The 22,328-nt window shown below is 40.9% G+C and overlaps 1 protein-coding gene across 2 annotated transcripts in view; it reads right to left on the bottom strand.

Annotated features, from left to right (window-relative positions):
• The window catches only part of WDR41 (WD repeat domain 41), a 74,180-nt gene that overhangs the window by 3,918 nt on the left and 47,934 nt on the right, over positions 1-22,328 (bottom strand). For both annotated transcript variants that reach the window (XM_036742270.1, XM_036742271.1), the window contains exons 7-12: positions 21,728-21,790; positions 18,773-18,883; positions 11,641-11,825; positions 7,985-8,106; positions 7,095-7,183; positions 5,608-5,741 (exon numbers count right to left, since the gene is read on the bottom strand). In XM_036742270.1, the coding sequence (XP_036598165.1) occupies positions 5,608-5,741; positions 7,095-7,183; positions 7,985-8,106; positions 11,641-11,825; positions 18,773-18,883; positions 21,728-21,790 (704 nt within the window). The remainder of the gene's footprint in view (positions 1-5,607; positions 5,742-7,094; positions 7,184-7,984; positions 8,107-11,640; positions 11,826-18,772; positions 18,884-21,727; positions 21,791-22,328) is intronic.

Below are 22,328 nucleotides of genomic sequence, written 5' to 3'. Positions count from 1 at the left end.
GATGAAGAAAAAGAATGAATCAAAGATGACCACCAAGTTTCTTATCTGAGTAAATGGGATAATGGAGGTACAGGAACAAGGAAAGCTGGTGGGTCAAGTGATTTTGAGGAAGATCTAATGAGTTTGGCTTGAGATAGGCAGAATGTGAAGTGACAAAACTGAGCCCTGGAAGAACTTTCACCTCTGGGCCCCTCGGTCTTAGTGACTGCCCCTCTTGGACCACTTCCTTCCCTGCCCTCTGGCCATCTCCTCTTCCACTCTCAAATTCTGGAAGCATGAACCCGAACCCGGATCAAATACACCATTTTTCCTGGATAGGGTGTGTCAATCTATTCCCTTAGGGGCCCACTAACCAACCCAGTAACTTTCCAGGAGGCCTATTCACTGAATGGGCATTACCTCACTCTAAGTGAGTACATAAAAAGGCCTTAGCCTAAAAGGGCCAGGGTCTCCCATTGCAACCTGAGCCATCTCCAGTCGTCCTGGTGAATATCAGGCCACTGGACCCAGATGGCTCTGGAGAAGAAAAGTGAGGCTGGTGACCTTGCATGGCCCTCCCTCACTCAAATCAAAGTCAACTGCAAGTCATGTCATCATTTTCCTGATGCCATGGTCCTCTTTGAAAATGAAGAACAAACGCAACAAAACTTTCCAGGAAGAAAGTACCCCACCCAGGCCACCAATCCCCTACGTGTGTCGTTTCCCTCGTGAGAATCTAAGTTCCTCTAGTCCAGGCCTGTCTTGGCTTTCGTATTTGTATCCTCAGTGCCTAGAGCACAGTGATTGGCACATAGTAAGCACTTAATGTTTACTCACTCACTCCTTTATTCATGCAACATACAAATGGAAACATCCAGTAAGAAGCTGGTAGTAAGACAATAGAGTTTTGAGGACAAAGAGAGCAGGAAGTAGAGGGTGATGACTGAAGCCTTGATAAAAGATCTCTGGGGAACTGAGAGAAGGAAGTAGCCCTGGAGCTCAGGAAAGCATAAGGATCCAAGCTTTTCCAGGGAAGGTAATCTCACACAGGTTTTATGGCAGGTTTTATGGGAATCCAGAAAGCCAAGTCCTGGAGTCTGTGGCTGGAAAGGGAGTCAGGGATCCCAGAGATGTAACATGACCTTAGTACCACAAAGACACCACACAATCTGACCCCTACAAATACCACAAGATCATACCCTGCTGCTCCTCTATAGGAACTGTTTGTCACTGCTCGTGTCAACCTGATCTACTGACTCTCTCCCAGGTATTTCCCACACCCTCTGCCCACCTGCCCCTGCTCACGTCTTCTCTTGTCTGGGATCTACTCTCCCCTCCTCTTTCCTTATCTAAGCATGACTCTTCCTTCAAGGCGGCATGGAGGAGCTGAAGTGTGAACAACCCTGAACTGGGAGTCAGAAGGCATGGTTTTGAGTTTAGTGGAAAGAGTGCTGGACATGGAGACTCAGGATCTGTGTTAAATCCCTTTTCTGCCACTAATTACCTTGTGTGGCCTTGGGCAAGTGATTCCACCTCAGTTTCTGCATCTGCAAAGTGAGGGGAAAGGCCTGTATGTCCTGTGATGCCCCTACCATCTCCTTATCTTCTCAACTTAGTAGGCTGTGTGACTTCTGGCAAATGACGATACCCTCTGGGCATCAGGTCCCCTGTCTGTAAACGACAGGATTTTTTGTTGCTGGTCAGTGACCCCATTTGGGGTTTTCCTGGCAGAGATACTGGAGGGGTTTGCCATTTCCTTCTCCAGCTCATTTTACAGATGAAGAATCTGAGGTAAGCAGGGTTAAGTGACTTTCCCAGGGTCACATAGCTATAGTAAGGCCAGATTTAAACTCAGGTCTTCCTGACTCCAGGACCTTACACCTAATGACAGGATTAGACCAGATGATCTCTAAAGTATTCTCTGGCTCTTACATTCTATATTCTATATTACTCCAAATATAAGTCCTACCCCTTCTGGGTCACCCCCATTCACAAACACCTTCTCCCTCTTCTAAAGTTGTATAGTACTTTTGGTCTATACCACTCATTTGACACTTGGCATATGTATCTTATATCGTTATTTTTTTTATGTAATGCCCTGTCTTCCTACCTAGATTGTGAGCTCCTCAGTGTAAAGGTCACATTTTATGCTTCTTTGTATCCCTAGCATATAGTGTCTTACACATAGGAGATGTTCTGTCAAGTTGCTGATAATGATGATAGATTAACTAGTATCATGAAAGTTAATACACTTTCAGGATGTGAGTTGTTCCTTGGCATCTCTGACAAAGGGAGAAAATGATCAAACCGAATAATTAATGCTGTGCTAACACACCTTTTGTCAATGTTCATGACTCTTTTGTTTGAACTAAGATATTGTGACACCAACACAATGAATAATATCATTTGGTCTATCAGTATATATTTCTTGGACAGGCATTTCATATGGACAACAAGCCAGACACAGAATTGAAGAACGAAAAAAAAAAGCAGGCTGAAACGCATTTTAGGAACTGTCCACAATACTTTCAAAGATCCCAAGCTGCTCCCTGAAACAAAAAATCTGACTTTTAACACCAATGTTCTTCCAGAAATGCTATATGGTTGTAAATCTTGGAAATTACAAAAGAAGCAAAATTGAGGATGTCATAAAGTAGTCAGTTGTTAACAGGCATTTCTTAAGTACCTATTGTGTGCCAGGCACTGTGCTAAGTGCTAGGGATGCAAAGAAAGGCAAAAGAGAGCCCCTTCCCTCCAGGAGCTCACAATCTAACAGGGGAGACAACACGCAAACTCTATGTACAAACAATCTATATTCAGGATAAATAGGAAATAATCCAGAGAAGGAAGGCACTCGAATACAGCTTAGGAAAGGCTTCTTGTAGAAGGTAGGAGGTAGCTAGGATATGAAGGAAGCCAGGAAAGCCATAGGCAGAGATGAGGAGAGAGAGTATTCTAGGTATGGGGAACAGACAGTGAAAATGCCCAGAGTTGGGAGATAGACTGAGAAAGAGCCAGGAGGCCAGCATCACTAGATAGAAGAGTGTGTGGTACAGTATAAGGTGTAAGATACCTGGAAAGGTGTCTGTGTGTGGGAGGGGGGGAGGTGGTGGCTCAGAGAAGAGGGGCCAGGCTCTGAAGGATTTGAATGCCAAGCAAAGGATTTTGTACTTGATCATGGAGGTGACTAGGAGCCTCTGAAGTTTACTGAGTGTGTGTGTGTGTGTGTGTGAGTGTGTGAGTGGCAGCTGAGTGGAGGGTGGACTGGAGTGGAGAGAGACTTAAGGCAGGCAGACTCACCCACAGGCTACTACATTGGTCCAGGACAGAGGAGATGGGGGCCTGAACCACAGAGGTAGCCTTATCAGAAGAGAGAAGAAGCATATTTGAGAGATGTTACAAAGGTGAAATCAATAGGCCTTGGTAATAGATGGGAGATATATGGTGAGAGGTAGTGGAGTTGAGTTTGACACTGGGGCTGCCAACCAGGGTAACTGGAAAGATGGTAGTGCCCTTCACAGTAATAGGGTAGTTTGAAACGGGAGATGTTCTGAGAGTCAAATAACAAACTCGTATTTGGATATGTTGGGTTGAAGATATCTACAGGACATCCAGTTCGAGATGTCTAGGCATCTGGGAGATGAGAGTTTGGAGGTGAACATTAGGGCTGGATAAGAAGATCTGTGAATCATCAGGATAGAGATGATAATTGAATCCACGGCAGCTGATAAAAACACCAAGTGAAGTAAGTTAGATGGGATAGAGAAGAGGGCCCAGGTCAGAACACAAAAAGGCAAAGGAAAAAATTCATGGGAAGCTTAAGTTGACTTATGATATGAATTCAAAAAGTAGCGTAAAAGATATCATCAGAAGTATATGATAAGAAAAGGAGGTGAACCAGTCATGTAGCAAAACAAATGGATGGAGAGCCCAAGTGTTGGACTGCTATTGGTCAGTCAACAAGTATTTATTTAGTGCTTACTATGCTTTTGTAGCTGTGCCAAGTACAGGAGATCAAAAGGCAAAAAGGAAACAAGCCCTGTTCTTGAGTCTACATTCTATTGTGGTGCCCACATAACATTACAAGACCCTGAGGAAGGCCTCTAGCACACTGGGTTGATCCTTTTTGGAGGACGATTGGTAGGGGTGGGAGGACGTGGAACACATGTGGGCAAGGATCACACAGGATTAGAAGGCATGGGTAGGGTCTGAGCAGTACCAATGGAGTGAGTACACACTTCAGTAAGATCACAAATACATTTAAGTATTGAAATAGTAAATCATCTTATATTTGAATTTCCTAAATGAGTGTTTGGTGGATATTCTATCTTTCTGTCAATATTTTCATAAATGTAACTAATCACAACCAAGATAAGTTTGGAAGGTATAGTAAGTGGAAAAGGCAATGGATTTGGAGTGGGAAGACACGGGCTTCAATCCTGGCTCTCTGCTTGCAGCCTGCTCCAGTGGTAAGACTCCAGGGCCAGTTTCCTCAGTTGTAAAGATGCAGGGATCAGACCAGGAGGTCTAAGGTCCCTTCTGTCCCTCATACTCTATGATCATTCTCAAAAGAGCTATAAAACAGAACCCATTCAGGAATAGCTTTGTCCAAGTTTATGATCTCTTAAGGTTTTAAATCTAAGATACAAAACCTCAGACTTACCAAAGATCCTGTATTTCCTATTCATTCTAGGAACTCTAAAGTGACTGAAGATTGAAGAACATTACAAGTCTTAGAGTTCCTTTGCTCCAAACATGAGTATTTTGGTCTTGGTTGCCCTGAACCTAGGGTTCTAGATCCCTCTCCCAACTCTACCCCAACCTCATTGGCTTTGTCTTATTATCTGGTACAATAATGCTGGCCTTTATTCAGTGAGTGGGTCAATCAAAAGCATTTATTAATACCATGTATTATGCTGAGCACAAGGGATACATAGAAAGGCAAAAGTAGCATGAGAAGACATCCCATTTAGATACAGTGACGTCCTAAAGCTTGCCTTTTAAACTGGATTATCTGAAGGCCAAATACTGACTGTTACTGCTGTTTTAGTAGTTCAGATGTCATTCAAAGCCTTCAGATAAATAGATAAAGGCTGAGGAAGATGAAACAGGGGCCTTTATTGGGCAGCATTGGTCATTATAAAAATGGAGAACAGAGAAAAGCAAAAATGGTATATCAGGTCACACGATCAAAGATTTAGAGAAGGGCTTTCCAAAACACAGGGCATGCGCCCCAATACGGCCCGCCTAAGTCCACCACAAGCACAGAAATCGACACAAATGCTTTAGTTAAACATTTATGTCAATTTCCACACCCACAGTAAACACGGATGGGCCACATAAAATCGCACTGCAGGCTGCGTGTGGCCCATGGGCCACACTTTGGACAGCCCTGGTTTAGAGCAAGAATGGACTTTAATCCAACTTCCTTATTTTACAGATGAAAAAAGTGGGGCCCACACTAAGCATGAGCTGAACCTCCCCTCAGAAAACTGGAACCCAGATCCCACATGTGCAGCAGGCCTGGGACTAAAATCCTGATCCTTGGATTCCCAAGGCAGCACCCTTCCTGTACTACCACTGAGCCTCCCTATTCCTCCTCCCCTTTCTTACCAAGAACAAACGTACCTCTACAGAAGATGAGTGTCCAATTAAATCACCAATAAGCTCCAGGGAACACAAAGTGCCATTTTCTGGCGGCTTTTTAATGGTTTGGTTTGCTGATTTGTTCACCCTTCCAAATCCCCACATGTTGAAAAATCCTAGAAAGACACAAGGAAGAACAGGGAAACTGTAACCACAACAGTGCTCATTGTTTCTAAACCTGTCAGCTTCATTCCGTTTGCTGCCCTAGCACGCCCCCTGGTGGCAGTGGAATAGAGGAGGAAAAGAGAAAAAAAAGGCCCAGAGGACAATCCACAAATTGGATAATCAATCTCCAAATAATCAAAAGCTGGCAGCACACCGATTATAGACAGAAGGTTAAAAAAAGGGAAGATAGACAACGGGTTTATAGCAAAGACAGGAAGGGCTTCGAGGCACACTGAGCCCAACCCAGACTTTGACAAAACCTTTACGAAATCTATTAGCAACAAAATCGGTGGCTAAAAGCAGATAGGTCCAAGTACAAGCTATTTGCCAACATAGGCCTCTCCAATATAAGGAGATATCCTTGAGAGGAAAAAAAACAGATACATAGGGGAAAAACTAACTTGAATATAGGCCACATTCAGATTGTATATAAGCTAACGTGAGGGAAAGTACAGGTGTATTTGGATCTGTAAAGTAGGCCAAGTACCCAGCACAAACTGCACAGACAGACCAGATCAGTTCCTGATTCCATTGTGAGAAACATTTTTCAGACCAGCAACTGAACTGTTCAAATCCTCCCAGGCTTTTGTTTTCATATTGAAAATATGAGGGCCCGGGGCAGCTAGGTGGCGCAGTGAGTAGAGCACTGGCTCTGGAGCCAGGAGGACCTGAGTTCAAATCCAACCTCAGATACTTGACACACTTACTAGCTGTTCGACCTTGGGCAAGTCACTTAACCCCAACTGCCCTGCCTTCCCCCCTCAAAAAAATGAGGGCCTGCTGGAAAGCCTATCACTAGCAACATTTGGGCTTTCATGAAGTGCAATTTAAAATGATACTAAAATGAGTAATAATTAGTAGCCATTGGCTGCATAATTGGGGGGGGGGCGGCATTTAAGGAATACCTTGAATTTGGTATCCAAATCCAAATTCTACACATGTACCAATTAAAATTACAGGCACTAAAATGAGTAAACATTATTGGCCCTGACTTTCAGAAAGTAACAATTTTCTCTCACAAAACAGCACAATTCTGGCTGACTTGCAGTGGAGTGAACACAATGAAGCAGCTACCATATAAAGACACATTAAGAAGGAAATCAAAGGATTTTGCAACTACTATTTTTGGAGGTGCCAGCTTTGACTGCAACCAATATATTCCTTCTTTTAAAATATATTTTGGGTGCAGTTTACTTTTAGTTGTTTTAGCCTGATATGGTTACTCATGAACTCTTTCATTCTTCTGTTTTGTTTTTTAAAAAGGAATGGTAAGAAACTTGCTCCTTGGGGAAGGAAGCACAGACCTGTTGGCGCAGGCTCGGCCGCCAGCTGCTGTTTCTCCCGTAACTCCCAAATGCGAACACTGCCATCTTGTGAACAAGAGATCAACTGCCTGTCGGAACAAAGAGACCATGATGCAGACAGAGCACGAGCAGGGCACTCCAATGCAGGGCTCAGAGTATGGACAAAGAGAGGCTCAGGAACGTCTCTGTGGACGCTCCTATTCGCTTCTGAGTGCATACTTTAAAGTGATCACTTACCATGTATTTCCAATGAGAAATAATTATCACATTAACTAACATTATCTCTATAGACGGAGCATAGCCAATGGGCTGTTTCACAAAAATCTGAATCTTCACTTTAAAAACGTCAGGAAAACAGCCTTCTTGGCTGTACCTTTACATGCAGACTTTCCTTTCCTTTATCTCCTCTCTCCCTCACACCCATTTTCTCCCTAAACCCTACTTGTATAGGAAATAACAGCACTTCTGTAAACTGGAAAGTCAGAAGAAAACAGCCTTGGAGTTAAATCCTCACTAGGTAACCTAAGATCTACATGCTTCCACTTTGTTCCAGTGCAAAAGCTAAAACAAAAACATGGCTTTATTATGGACGAGAGCTTTGGAAAATACGTTTTGGATGCTTCTCCTAAAAACCATGTTTCAAATATCCAAGACCTTAGTGACTTCTCATTCTCTGAAATTAGGAGATACAATGAGATTGTATGATCATTTTCAACCAAGCTCCTGGTATATTTAATTATATTATTCAAAAGGTCCTATAGGAGGGAATGATGTGGCAGTCTTCTTTACCAAAAGAATACAATCTGTCAAGCCTGGAAACAGGGAAACCTGCTACCCCCCAAATCATGTGAAGGACCCAGGGCATCCCACGTCTCTTTCACATATCATACCTGTTTGGGAATTTGGCGATGTGCAGGACAGTGGAGTCATGTGCAGTTTTCTGGAAGGCAATCACACGCTTCATTTGAAGGTTATACACGTATAAGCCCCTTCCAACAGCAGCAAACAAATACTGGGCACAAAAAAGCGCAAGAAACACAGGTTTCAGCAATAGACATAAAACTAGTATTTGGTAGAAGAGCTATCTCCCTTCCCTATCCTTGGCCTTTCAACCCACGTTACTGTGGCCTTCAGAGGTCAGTGCGAAATGTCAGAATACTAAGGAAAGCTCAAAACATTTCCAAGAGGAGAATGGAGAAGCCAATAGAAAGAGAACTCTGGGGTATCACACTAGTCTCAATCTCTATCATGATTATTATCAAAACATCATCACTGGGGAGAACAGGGGGGACTGGGGACTAGCATACTTCACGATAAATTACAAGCAGAGAAAGCATAATAGAGTGCCAGAAGACCAGGGTTCAGATCCCACCTGGGAAACTTATGAATCTTTATTAAGCTCCTACTGATGGATTCAAAGACAAAAATGAAATAGCCCAGCCCTCAAGATATTCTATTTGGGAAAAGAAAGTGTAAACACACAGGTGTACATACAGTAAATATACGTATATAGGTGTACATACAGTAAAACACAAGGTAATTTGGGTATGGGGAGGAGACAAGGGGCCCAGGACAGAACCTTAGCATACAGCCACAGCTGGCAGTAGAACTGGGATGATAATTCGGCACTTTACCTCAGGTGAGTTTGCTCATTTGTAAAACTCTCACAGGGTTGTTGGGTGATCTAGCTAGTTCCCATGCATGGAAAGGTCTCCCTCCTCAACTGCACCTACTGAACTCCTTGGCATCCTTTAAGTCTCAACTAAAATCTCATCTTTTAGTGGAAGCCTCTTCCAACCCCTCTTAATTCCAGGGCCTTCCCTATGTGAACAATTTCTATTTTTCCTGTATATAGCCTGCTTTGTATCTATTTGTTAGCATGTTGTCTCCCCCATCAGAGTGTAAGCAACTCGAGGGCAGGGACTATCTTTTGCCTCCTTTGTATCCCCAGAACTCAGCACAGGGCCTGGCACAAAATAGGCTCCTCACAAATGTTTATTGATTAAAATGAGATAACGTATTTAACTTGCTTAAAAACCCTAAAATGCTATGGAAATAGCAAGCATCATTGTTAGTGTTGTCATCCCTGTTTTTCATATCTTGACACTGTAACTTTGGAGAAGAAGCTGCTTAACTTCTTGCTCAGACAATGGGACCACTAAAGTTTGTCCCTGGTAGCTGAATGAAATCAATGGAATCTACAAATCATTAGGGACCTCGAGTTGCAATTTTGAAAATACTACCCAAAGTTCCTTTTGGAGGTACTATTCTCACGCTGGCCTTTTTCCAAATAAGAATATATTATGCCCTTCTTAGAGTCCTTTCACAGACAAGATTTCATCTTATATGTAATATCTCTATGAAGCAGGAAAAACATGCATTATTATGCCCATTTTTCAGATAAGGAAACTAAGTTTGAGAGAAATCTGAGTCAGGCACTTAACTGCAACACTAAAACCCAGGTAAGAAATTCCAAGCCTGGCACTCTTCCCTAACTCCAACTGGCACTTTCTTTAGAAGTTATGCTTAACTTTACTAAGCTTTTAAAAACATTTGTCTTGACCTCTGGCCAAGATGGCTGCCTGAATGGGAAGCAGGTTGCCTATTTCCCACATACCTGCTCCAACAAAATTTTGAAGTTTGTTCTAGACTGAATAATGATCAAGAAATACAATTACAAACTATGGTAAGTGACTTCTTTCACTCCAGAACTGCACAAAAAGTCAGCAAAAGGGCTAGAAAGGTTAAAGTGACTTGCTTAAGAAATTAAAAATAATTTCATTTATGTAAATGAGAAATGCTTACTTAGACCATTATACTCTTACATATTAAAATACTAGTCCTTTGTAAGAACATACAAAATAGATTTTAATAATCTTATTAAACTTGACTTTTGTAAACTAAAAAACAGGAAAAGTACTAAATGGAGATTCATGATTTCATATAGAATACTCTTTTCGTGTTCTCTGTGCATCTAGAAATGCTATTTTCTGGAGTTTCAGTTCCCAATTTTTTAAAAATTAAAGTACTCATTTTTCATAATAGTGTATCGACCAAAGAGTATCCCCAAGAAGGCACCTTTACAGAAGGCATCCCTAGAGACTGCCCCACACTTGCTGCCTCAGTTCATCTTATTTTAGGGAATCTTGAGTCCACACCTGAGCCACGAGCAAACAGTACTGTGACTAACTAGGGCACAGCACGTCAAACTCAGCAAGGTCTTCAGCACCAACTACCTCAGCCTCTACCCATTCTCCCCGCTTCAAAAGCCAAAGCCAGGGGTCCCTTAATATGGGTACCCAGCATTCACACTTATGGGATACAGAGCCAAAGTGACTAAATATGATTATTAATAAAGTGAAAGTGCTTGGCCAAACTTCCAAATGCCTCATGAATACCCCAATAATCTTCAAACTTGGTGTTTGGGTTCCTTTAAGTTATCTGCACAAGATGGCATGGCAAATCACAAATGCCTCCAGAGAATCTCCAGGCTTGCATTTAGCTTGTTATCTACCACTCTTCATTGTGTAAAAATTTCCCTACAAGATAAAAAGGCAAGATGGCAGAGAAAAATACCTCTAGAAGGAAGTAACATGAGTTAAGCCAGGGCAAGTACCTAGGAAATTTCTGTTGTGGTAACTTTAAAATAATTTTTTAAACTGAAAGACAATATGTAACTCAAGACAATGCACTTGCTTAGAAAAGTGCAGAAAAAATACAAAGAAAATAAAAACAGAAATCCTATTAGTCATCTCTTTTGTAATATGGTCTCTCTAGAGTCTAGTCTCCTTAAAATAATTGTTCTTATCCCTGGAGCTAGAAGATCCAACATTTAGACTCCAGCCAGGATTTAGTGACTTGCCAGAGCTCAGCCCTGACTTGCCCTAAGACCTTGGGGAACATTCAATCCCAGGGCCAAAAGGAGCAGTTCCTATCAGTCACCCAACCTTATTGCTGAGCCGATGGAGGGAGAGAGGCTGCTCAGGTTTCCAATTTCATTATGTCTTACTGGGAAATATATTACTATTCATGCAAATGCTGGCTAGAATATTCTTTGAGTGAATGCTAAATGGTAACCTCAAGTCTTAATGAAATAGTGTAAAAGAACCAAAATTTTAAAATGAAAATTCAGATCCAGTCAGCAATTTTCTTGCTGGGGAATAAGGAATCAAAAATAAATATGCTACTATAATAGGTATTTAAAATTCACTTCATGCCAGAGCTCTTACCTCCCAAAAGAATCAGAAAGTTCTAAGACACAAGCTGATATTCAGTAGGGGAATTTTTGGATAATGACTAACATAAGTTCAAAATAAAAACGTAAACCTAAGATCTTTGCTAACATAAGAAGCAGGCTTATGTTTAGTGAAAAAAATACTACATTAGGAAGCTAAGGCTCTATACTCCCCTGGCTATGCTGGACAAGTCATGGAACCCCCTGGGCTTCGGGTGTTCATGTATAAGATGAGGATAACAATACCTAAGACAGGATATTGAATCAGATGGATTCAATCTATGATCTATGGCCTACTTTGCAGGTTTTTACCTCTTCATCACATGTGAAATGATGAATGGAAATTTCATTTGGTTTTTGACAGAGCTTGATTTCTTGCTGTGTATCCAGCTGTAGAGATGGGTCCCAGAAGTTACGTTCATAGGCCTGCATCGTCCAATCCAAGGCATCCCAGACAATTAGCTCCCCGATGTGGGAGCCGGTGACAAAGCTCAAATCTAGGCAGAATTTAGACATGCCTTGTTAGTTACCACCAATGAAGGTAAATTTCTTCTAAAAACATATGAATCAGCTAAAACACTTTCCAGATTAAACACAGAAAATTGGTTATCCAGTACGATAAAACATTATCTTATAGGAAATTCAATCCTTACCTGTTTAGGCCTAAGAAGACTGTCCCCTCAAACACTGCCTCTTCTCTGGTCTTCAACCTATCCCTATCAATTATACCTTCAAACATGCCCATCGCCCCTATCCTTAAAATAAACCTTCACTAGGTCTTACAATGATCCCTGGCTATCATCCTAGATCTCTCTTCTTTTTCTTAGCCAAACTCCTGAGCCCCAAATCCAGAGTAACAGAACCTATATCAATATCCCACCTTTGATTCTTACTTCCAGTGTGACCTTGGTTAAATCACTTAAATTTTCTTGGCTTGAATTTCCTCATCTGTAAAATGAGGGGGTTGGGATATATGAGCTCTGAAGTCCTCTTCTAGGTCTCAGTGATTGGTCCTATGAACTATGAGGAGCTGTACAAAATTAAGGCATTACTGTTACCATCATCATTATTCCCTGTATCCCTTGCATCATTTCAAATTAATAATAACATCAACACAACCAGGTACTTAGCACCTTATGAATACACAAAGGACTGATTCATTAGTCACTAAACAAGTACTTACCAAGTGCTTATCATGTGACAGGCCCTGTGTTAAGGGCTGGGAATACAAAATAAAAACAAGAACATAGAAGACGACGATCTGAGCCTTCAAAGAGTTCACATTCTATGGTAAATGTGACAATTCTACTTAACAAAACAGAAAATTCCAATAACTAGAAATGCTGTCTTCAGAAATATGGAAGTTCCAGCAGTCACACGTGTAAACTTTGTTTTGCTTTGGTCCCAAATGCACCATCATGCATTAAAAGCCAGGCTGCTTTCTTGGCAAGAATACACAGAATTTACCCTGTGAAAAAATGAAGTTCATTTCTTGTCTGAACAAAGAGCAGAGCTTCTATTTCCAGTGGACAGAAGTTATGGGCTGCGTAGTACTTTCTCCAGCTTCCATTTCCTGCCCTTTTTTCCCTAACCCAATTCTCTCTTCACATTAAGAGATGGATATAGAGGGGGCAGAGCCAAGATGGCAGCTGGAAAGCAGGGACTTGCTTAAGCTCCCCGCCAGGCCCCTCCAAACACCTATAAAAATGGCTCTGAACAAATTCTAGAGCTGCAGAACCCCACGAAATAGCAGAGGGAAGCAGGGCTCCAGCCCAGTACAGTCTGGATGGTCACTGAGAAGGGTCTATCACACTGAGCTGAGAGTAGAGCACAGCCCAGTGTGGGCAGCACCAGGACCAACTAGACCCGGGAGCTGGGCTAAACAGGCATAGTGCCCTGAATCAGTGAGCTGTGGCAGTTACCAGACTTCTCAACCCACAAACAACAAAGACAACAGAGAAGGTTAGTGGGAAAAGCTGCTGGGACAGAGTGATAGGAGTTGGCTGTCCGCCACCACCCGGGGGCAGCAGAGAAGGTACAGCTCTGAGGCTGCTTCCAGAGCTACAGCTGTAGTGGCCTCAGGCCCCAAACCCCCCTGATGGGAGGAATTAAGCCCCTGATGAGAGTGGGAGTGCAAAGCCTGCTTTGCCCTGCCTGACCTAGGCCCAAATCCTGGCTGGTGGTTCTTCAGGGAGAAGGAATGCTGGTGTGGCAGAGCTTGCCATGTAGAAGTAGCTCTGAAAACAGCAGCACAGTCCCTCAAGCTTGGGACAAAGTACTCTCTACTCTACAAGCAGTTGTACCCCGACAAAAAAACTCAAGGGTCAAGTATTTGGCTGGGAACATAAAGAGGCAGCGAAAACCCACTCAGATTCAGTCTCAGATTTTGGAATCTTCCTTTGGTGACAAAGAAGCCCAAAACATACAGCCTAAAGAAGTCAACAAAGTCAAAGAGCCTACATCAAAAGCCTCTGAGAAAAATATGAATTGGTCTCAGGCCATGGAAGAGCTCAAAAAGGATTTGGAAAAGCAAGTAAGAGAAGTAGAGGAAAAATTGCGAAGAGAAATGAGAGGGATGCGAGAAAACCATGAAAAACAAGTCAATGACTTGCTAAAGGAGACCCAAAAAATACTGAAGAAAATAACACCTTAAAAAATAGACTAAACCAAATGGCAAAAGAGCTCCAAAAAGGCAACGGGGAGAAGAATGCCTTGAAAGGCAGAATTAGCCAAATGGAAAAGGAGGTCCAAAAGACCATTGAAGAAAATACTACCTTAAAAATTAGACTAGAGCAAGTAGAAGCTAGTGAATTTATGAGAAATCACGATATTATAAAACAGAACCAAAGGAATGAAAAAATGGAAGACAATGTGAAATATATCACTGGAAAAACCACTGACATGGAAAATAGATCCAGGAGAGATAATTTAAAAATTATTGGACTACCTGAAAGCCATGATCAAAAAAAGAGCTTAGATATCATCTTTCAAGAAATTATCAAGGAGAACTGCCCTGATATTCTACAGCCAGAGGGTAAAATAGAAATTGAAAGAATCCACCAATCACCTCCTGAAAAAGATTCCATAAAGAAAACTCCTAGGAGTATTGTCGCCAAATTCCAGAGCTCCCAGATCAAGGAGAAAATACTGCAAGCAGCCAGAAAGAAACAATTTGAGTATTGTGGAAACACAATCAGGATAATACAAAATCTAGCAGCTTCTACCTTAAGGGATCGAAGGGCTTGGAATATGATATTCCGGAGGTCAACGGAGCTAGGATTATAACCAAGAATCACCTACCCAGAAAAACTGAGTATAATGCTCTAAGGCAAAATATGGATTTTCAATAAAATAGAGGACTTTCAAGCTTTCTCAGTGAAAAGACCAGAGCTGAATAGAAAATTTGACTTTTAAACACAAGAATCAATAGAAGCATGAAAAGGTAAACAAGAAAGAGAAATCATAAGGGATTTACTAAAATTGAACTGTTTTGTTTACATTCCTACGTGGAAAGACGATGTGTGTAATTCATGAGACCTTTCTCAGTATTAGGGTAGCTGAAGGGAATATACATATATATATATAGAGAGAGAGAGTGCACAGGATGAGTTGAATATGAAGGGATGGTATCTAAAAAAATAAAATTAAGGTATGAGAGAGGAATATATTGAGAGAGGGAGAAAGGGAGAGATAGAATGGGGTAAATTATCTCACATAAAAGTGGCAAGAAAAAGCAGTTCATTAGAAGGAAAAAGCGGGCAGGTGAGGGGGAATGAGTGAATCTTGCTCTCATGGGATTTAACTTGAGGAGGGAATAACATACTCACTCAATTGGGTATCTTACCCCACAGGAAAGAAGGAAGAAGGAGATAAAAAGGGGAGGACGATAGAAGGGAGGGCAGATAGGGAGAGGAGTTAACCAAAAGCAAACACTTTTGAAAAGGACAGGGTCAAGGGAGAAAATTCAATAAAGGGGGACAGGATAGGAGGGAGCAACATATAGTTAGTCTTTCACAATGTGAGTATCGTGGAAGGGTTTTACATAATGATACATGTGTGGCCTATGTTGAATTGCTTGCCTTTTTAGGGAGGCTGGGTGGGGAAGGAAGAGGGGAGAGAATTTGGAACTCAAAGTTTTAAAAGCAGATGTTCAAAAAAAAAGTTGTTTTTGCATGCAACTGGAAAATAAGATATACAGGCAATGGGGCATAGAAATCTATCTTGCCCTACAAGAAAGTAAGGGAAAAGGGGATGGGGGGAGTGGGGTGACAGAAGGGAGGGCTAACTGGGGAATGGGGTAATCAGAATATATGCCATCTTGGAGTCGGGGGGAGGGTAGAAATGGGAAGAAAATTTGTAATTCAAAATCGTGTGGAAATCAATGCTGAAAACTAAAAATATTAAATAAATAATAATAATAATAATAATAATAATGATAAAAGAGATGGGTGGAGAAGGCTGCAGATACTTACTGAGGAATATATCTTTTTGTTAACTTCAAAAACTCATTACCAGGAGGCACACCAATAGTGCGGGCTTAGGCCTCTGAGTATTATGAGCCTGTTTTTCTTTTTTTAAAATTTTTTCAATGAAAAAGCATTTATTTTTTCTTCTTCCCACCTCCCCCCTCCTGCTGAAAAAAAAAGAAAAGAAACTCATAACAAATATGCATAGTCAATCAAAACAAATTCACACACACACACACAGATACACAGACACAGACACAGACACACACATACACTGGCCATGTCCAAAAATGTATATCACATTCTACATCCTGAGTCCATTCCCTCTCAGTCAAGAGATGGGCACAGCATGATTCATCATTGGTCCTCTTATGTATACTGTATATTCCATGTCTATACAACAAAAACAAGGAACTAAATATCTAGCTAGAATCTCTTGTTGACAAGGAACGCTAGCATCCCACTGTTATTATCAATTAGAAATCCAATTACCTAATCTTGTATCCTGGTTTATATCCTGTTAATTATTTTCTTTTAATGCATAAAAATCTGTCTCCCCCCGTATTTGGGGTCCAGTGCCAAGCTGAGGAGGTCTGGTCCTGATCTGTTAGACAAGTGGCATGTGTTGCATATGCTCAGAAGAAAGCTTGAACCTTTGTTTCCTCAGTTATTTCAGATTTTAACTATCACAAAGCATGATAAGGAGGGTGAAGTCACTGTATGACTCAGACAACATGATGTCAACAAGGAAAAAAAAGGCAGAAATCCCTAAAAGCAACAGCCAGCCTCCCTTAACAGAAGAAGACTGCCACTACCAGCCTCCATCTTCCATACTGGAAAGGTGTGCAATGGATTTTCCCATATTTTCAGTAACAATGGTATTATATTTCAGCATCCTGCACAAGTAGGTGCTTAATAAATGCTTGTTAAATTGAATAAGACTTACAGAACACACATGGCTATCCATCCTGTAGCTATTAAGACATTCACCAAGCAATTCTAGCAACTTTCTTGGAGGTGGTTTTGCCCGACTTCTTGTCTCTTCCTCAGATGCTCTAGCTCCTAGGAGGCACTCTACTAAACCAGGTCACTGACCAATACCACCTTCCTTGGTGCTGGGGAACCCCAGAAAGAGGGATGAGGGCAAGGAGCTGACTTCCACAAGACACAGATCTCAAGGTCACAGATCCTGTAGGGTAATATCTCACTGGAAAAACAATTCCTAGCTGACCTCAGACAAAGAGTTAATAACGTCAGCAAACTGTTTTCAAATTGAAAGCTAAGACTATTTGCTCATTCATGGTTATCTTTCTAACAAGGGACCTGGTCAGCTGCCTCCTTTTTCATATGTAATGTGACTGTCTAAATATGAGACTACCAAATAAAAAGATACAGAATTTTCTGTAATTCAATTATGATTTTTTAAAAGACTTTTGGTTTCCTCCCCCCCCCACCCCGCCCTCAAATAAGGAATGTGGCAGGAAGCACATGAAGAATGCTTTCTTAATTATACTGTGACAGGCTTCTCTGCACATCACACATCCAAAGGGGAGCATGGGACAGAGCAACCCACATCAGTAACATCTCATCAACTTGATTTAGGTAACAGGGAGGGCTTCAGCGCTTTAAAAAAAGACAACTCTGCATGACCAGTGTAATGAGCCAGAACATTGTTGTGCTTCTGTCATTAGCCCTGGGGACAAAGGACTTAGGATCCAGCCACTCAGGAGGCTCAGGGGAACAGGGTCTCCTGAGGAACCTGACAGCCATTGTTATCATCCATGCAAGAAACCAAAGGGGAGATTCCTAGGGCAGAAAAAGGTTTTCTCCAGCAGGAAATGAAGGGAAATTTCCAACAGTTGCCACTGATTAGATTCCCATGACCAATTTGGCCCCTGCCTAGGATTGGGTTTGAAATTTTGCAATGACTGAGGTTAGGTAACCCTGATCTGGGTAGAATACTGTTGTTGATATGTTTGTGGCTGAAAAGCCAAATTATGACCATTAGTATCTTCAATACCGCACACAGACCAAAACTAGATGGTGTCCTAAGAATCTTAGTGCAAACTGAACTAAGACTTTTGGGACACCCTGTACTTGAATTTGCAGCTACCTGTTGTTCATGGTTATTTTTCTCATTATCTCAGGGACTGCATAAAAACTTCAGTTTAAAAAGGTCCAAGCCATTTGTTATTGCTGCAGGCCAGGCTGTTTGGATGGCTACTGTTGTTACCTTCTTCTATGCTGCATCATACACAAGTACCCTTCCAGTGCCCATATTACAGTCTCCTTTCAGACTTGCACACAATATTCCTTGAAGTGTCCTGCCCGGAGAGTAGATGAGCTATGCCCCAGAACATGGAGGTTGCCAGTTCATGTTAAGGAGAGGTCTCAGGGGATGATAGAACTATTTGAGAAGTCTGATATATGTCTAAGGCAGGTCCATATCACCCAAGCCATAAAGAAAATTGGAGATGACCAATGCTTAACAGACCCTCACACTGACCTGAAATTTAATGCTATACTGATGGTATTCTCCAGGGAACTATGCCAGAAAACCACAGTCACTGACCTGAGGTGTGTTTAAACTCAGAGTACTAATTTTTCTTAAAACTTTTATAACTGGCAATAAATCCTGATTGCAAATAGGCCTAACTATAGAACCAGTGGTAAAGTATGGATGTTGAATGACATCAGACACAATTCTTCTTTCTTCTTCCTTCTCCCTCACAGCTTACCCACTCCACTGCCCATGTCTTAGGGCCTTTAGTAGTAGTTCAGAGCACTGTCCAGTACCTGAAAAGCTCTCAGGCCTGAAGGAGGGGATGGCTCCTTTCTACGGTCATTAAAAGCACTGCCTTAGTAATTAGAATTCTAGAACTTAAATGAATATAAAAACGAATGCCATAACATATACATGTGCACATTTATGCACATGCACATATATTTCTTCTATAGACTATACATGATGAACTTACCATTGATATTAACTAATGAGAGAATATTATCCTGATGATCAAGGATGCGTTTAACTTCAAGAACATCCCAGCCTACAGACCCTTCTGTAGAGGATATCAACCTAAAAATGACTTAAAAGAAAAAAATGGAAAAGAACTGTATTAAATAGTTCATGGAGGAGAAAATCTAATTAATGCTCAAATATCAAACCTACCGTTAAAAGGAAATGCTTTTATGTTAAATAATATAGAACATTAAATCCAAAACTTTTTTAAAAAATCTCTAAAGAAAACCTTGGTTTTTTTCCCAAATATTTTCATCAAATTCTCAAAAATAGTGATACAATATTTGATTTCTCCATTAAAGTCCTACTCTGATGATTAATCATGGTGCAGAGATGAGGTCAGGGAGGTATGAGCAATGGAAGAATCTATCAAGCTGGAAAGGTTCTGAGTATGGAGCATTTTCTGGTGCCAGGCACTATTCTAAGTGTTCGGGATATAAAGAAAGGGAAAAAAACCCAGTCCCTGTCCTCAAAAAGCTCCTGTTCTAATAGGGGAAGATGAAGGGTCTATCTGCCACCTGAAAAATGATACCACAAGAATGTTCTATCAAAGATTTTAAGTGAATTCATCATCAGAACTTTCTACCTTTTTTGCTCCAGGATACCACTGAGCCACCTTTTCACTCTAACCAGGGATGCCTCTATATTAGCCTACATTGGCTACCTTTGGTTCTACTCCCAGCCTAAAATCCATAATCAACCAAATAAATACAGCCCTCACCAACATCCTTGACTTTTTTCATTGTGCTAATTCCAAAGACCCAGATCACTGCCTCAAATCACAACTGCTCTACTCACTCCTGTTCCCTGACTGAAGAATGCTGCTGGAGATGAAGAATTAAATGTGCTGATTCAGTCCTCAACAAATTCTTGCTAATCTCTGTTGGGCCTTCACTGGTGCCCAGTGAATTCTTTAATAAAGATACATAAAAATCCCCATTTAATATGAATAATTTTGAAAGAAGAAGCAGTAATTAAAAACACATATATGCTACTTTTGATTTCACAGATGGTGGGAATTCCCATATGAGGAAACTTCCCTTTGCCAATGCAATTCAGCCCCTTCTCTGTAACTGAGATGCTTAGAGAACTGCTCAGGGCACACGACACAGCTGGTATGTATCAGAGGCAACGATGGACCCAGATCTTGGCTCTGAGGCCGGCTCTCCCTCTACTACTCCACAAAACCTTGATGGAAAATACTTCACCTGAGTAAGTTAAAAGAAAAATGAGACCTAAAAAGAAGTACTATATTGCTCTCAGAAATTCTAGAAATCTTCTGAGAATGCTCTGTTGAGCTTATGAATGTGACTTTTATGGAAAACTACATATTGGGTAGGAGGAGAAGGAAAAAGAGGAAGAGGAGAAGGAGGAAGAAAGGGAGGAGGAAGAAAAAACCAGATTATGAAACACCTGAAGCCAAAGACCATGAAATGAAACCTAACAGGAAAACATTCTTATTTTCTATATGAAAAACAAAGTAAAATGTTCATTTAAGTAAGAGAAAATGAACTCTATTGTTATTTTGAGATAGCTAAGAAAAAAATGTAGAAAAAATGTTTCAGAATTACTATGTTCATTAACGAGTTTACCAAATAAATTAATTCTCTCATTTCTTTTGCCAGCCATGATAGCCTTGTTTCTAGCCAGACCAGTAGGATTTTTTGTTATTTTTATTTCAATGAACAAGAAAACTAGAATACTCTAGAAGTTGTAAAAATCCTCCAAACCTACTCTATAGGCAATGAAAGACAAAACTGGATGCCTAGAAAAATATTCCTCAGAGCTGGTTAGATATATTGAAGAGTTTCTCATTAGAAGGGCATAGGCAAGCAAACTACGAATTGTTGGTAGCAAGTTAAATCATGCCAAATAAAGTAAATGTCTGTATGACATATATTAGCATGCTGATTCATGGACATACAATAATTCAGTAGGGTATTCTTAGGGAGAAATAGCAGAAGTCAAGTCCAAGAGTAACTCTCTCTCTTATCTCTTTCTATTTTATCTCTCTTTTTATATATTTCTCTTCTCTCCCCCTTTTTCTCCTCATCACATGTTTATATGTATGTGCATATGCACACACATATACATACATTATACATGCATACATACATGCATACCAGTAAGGCATAGGACTGGCTCTGTAATTTAATTACTATAGGGAAACCTCAGATGAAGAGCGTTCTCTCCATCAATGCAGGTATATATTTTTAAAAGCATACGTGGTCTGGGTAATGGAGTAGGTGTGTTTATTAACAGAAAGCCTAAATGATGTAATTTTTAAAATAATTTTTCTATAATTTCTCCTATCTGTACAAATGCACTTTACATAAAACAGTTACAAATATACTTTTACTTTGAAATAAGCATTTTCATCCTACTACCTCTATTTTTTTTTTGCCTTACAGATAAAAAAAAATATACTGACCCAATTGACGCAGGTTGATCCTTTGAGATATTTTAAAATTTCATTCCTTCTAAAAGCTGCTCCTTGGAAGCAGCTGCTCCTGCAGCTTTTAAGAAACACAGAGATACCAACGCTACTTTCAGCCGAGAACCCACAGAGAAAAGACAAGAGGGACTACACAAAGAGTATCTGCCACTCCTGGTGCCTAGAGTTTCAGCTGGAAGAAGGAGAGTTTTTTTCCTGTTTTATTTCCCAGCCATCCTGGTCAGAGAAACTCAGTGCTCTACCCCATGCCCAGAAAATTAGCATCATTTAGTAGCTTTCTTAACTGAATCTCCCTGATTTCTGCTTTAGTATGATACCAATAGTTGTTCTAGTGATTTTCCGGGTGCTCCTAGGATACAGCTGGGAACTTCCTCCTGCACACGTCTGATGGGCGGCTTTCAGCCTGGACAAAGCAACCAAAGCTGCAGTGACGACAAGGCCCAACCAAATACTCACTCAGTTCTTTGCCAACTGCTGCTGCGACACAGTTCTTAGGTAACTCAATCAAAGCGCTGATCCCTTTAAAAGCACAAAAAAGCAATGGGTAAACAATTATTTTCTTCACAAATTAAAACAGAAGCAACACAAATCCTTACTTCTAAATTTCACATAAAATGGGACAAGGCAGCATGACCTTGTAGGCTGGTGGCCCTGAACAAAAGACAACCTGGGTTCAAATCTGGCTCTGCCAGAAACTGGTTAGTGACCCTAAGCAAGTCACTTACCCTCAGTACTCTAGGCAACTCTCCAGGATTTGAAAAAAAACTTGCAGATCTGCACTGGCAAAGGCCAATAAAATAACAGATAGGGATAAAAACACACCTCCCTCCTCCCAAAAAACCCATAAATTGACAAGCTTTTCAACAATACACTACAAGATGATATACCTATTTCTTCCATAAACAAGGAAATGATTTTGTAAATGTAACTGAAGTCCCAGAATCCTTCACTTTTGCCCACCTTCACAAAGCATCACAAAGATGATGTTATTTTTCTGGTATCCGTCAAGTTCAACAACACTTATTTCAATGGCAGGCTGAGATCAGGGGTACAGTGT

Source organism: Trichosurus vulpecula, chromosome 1 (assembly GCF_011100635.1).
Source record: "Trichosurus vulpecula isolate mTriVul1 chromosome 1, mTriVul1.pri, whole genome shotgun sequence".
In the NCBI taxonomy this organism is placed as follows: domain Eukaryota; kingdom Metazoa; phylum Chordata; class Mammalia; order Diprotodontia; family Phalangeridae; genus Trichosurus; species Trichosurus vulpecula.
Note: the sequence above shows the minus strand (reverse complement) of the source record. Positions and strands in the feature narration are given on the sequence as shown.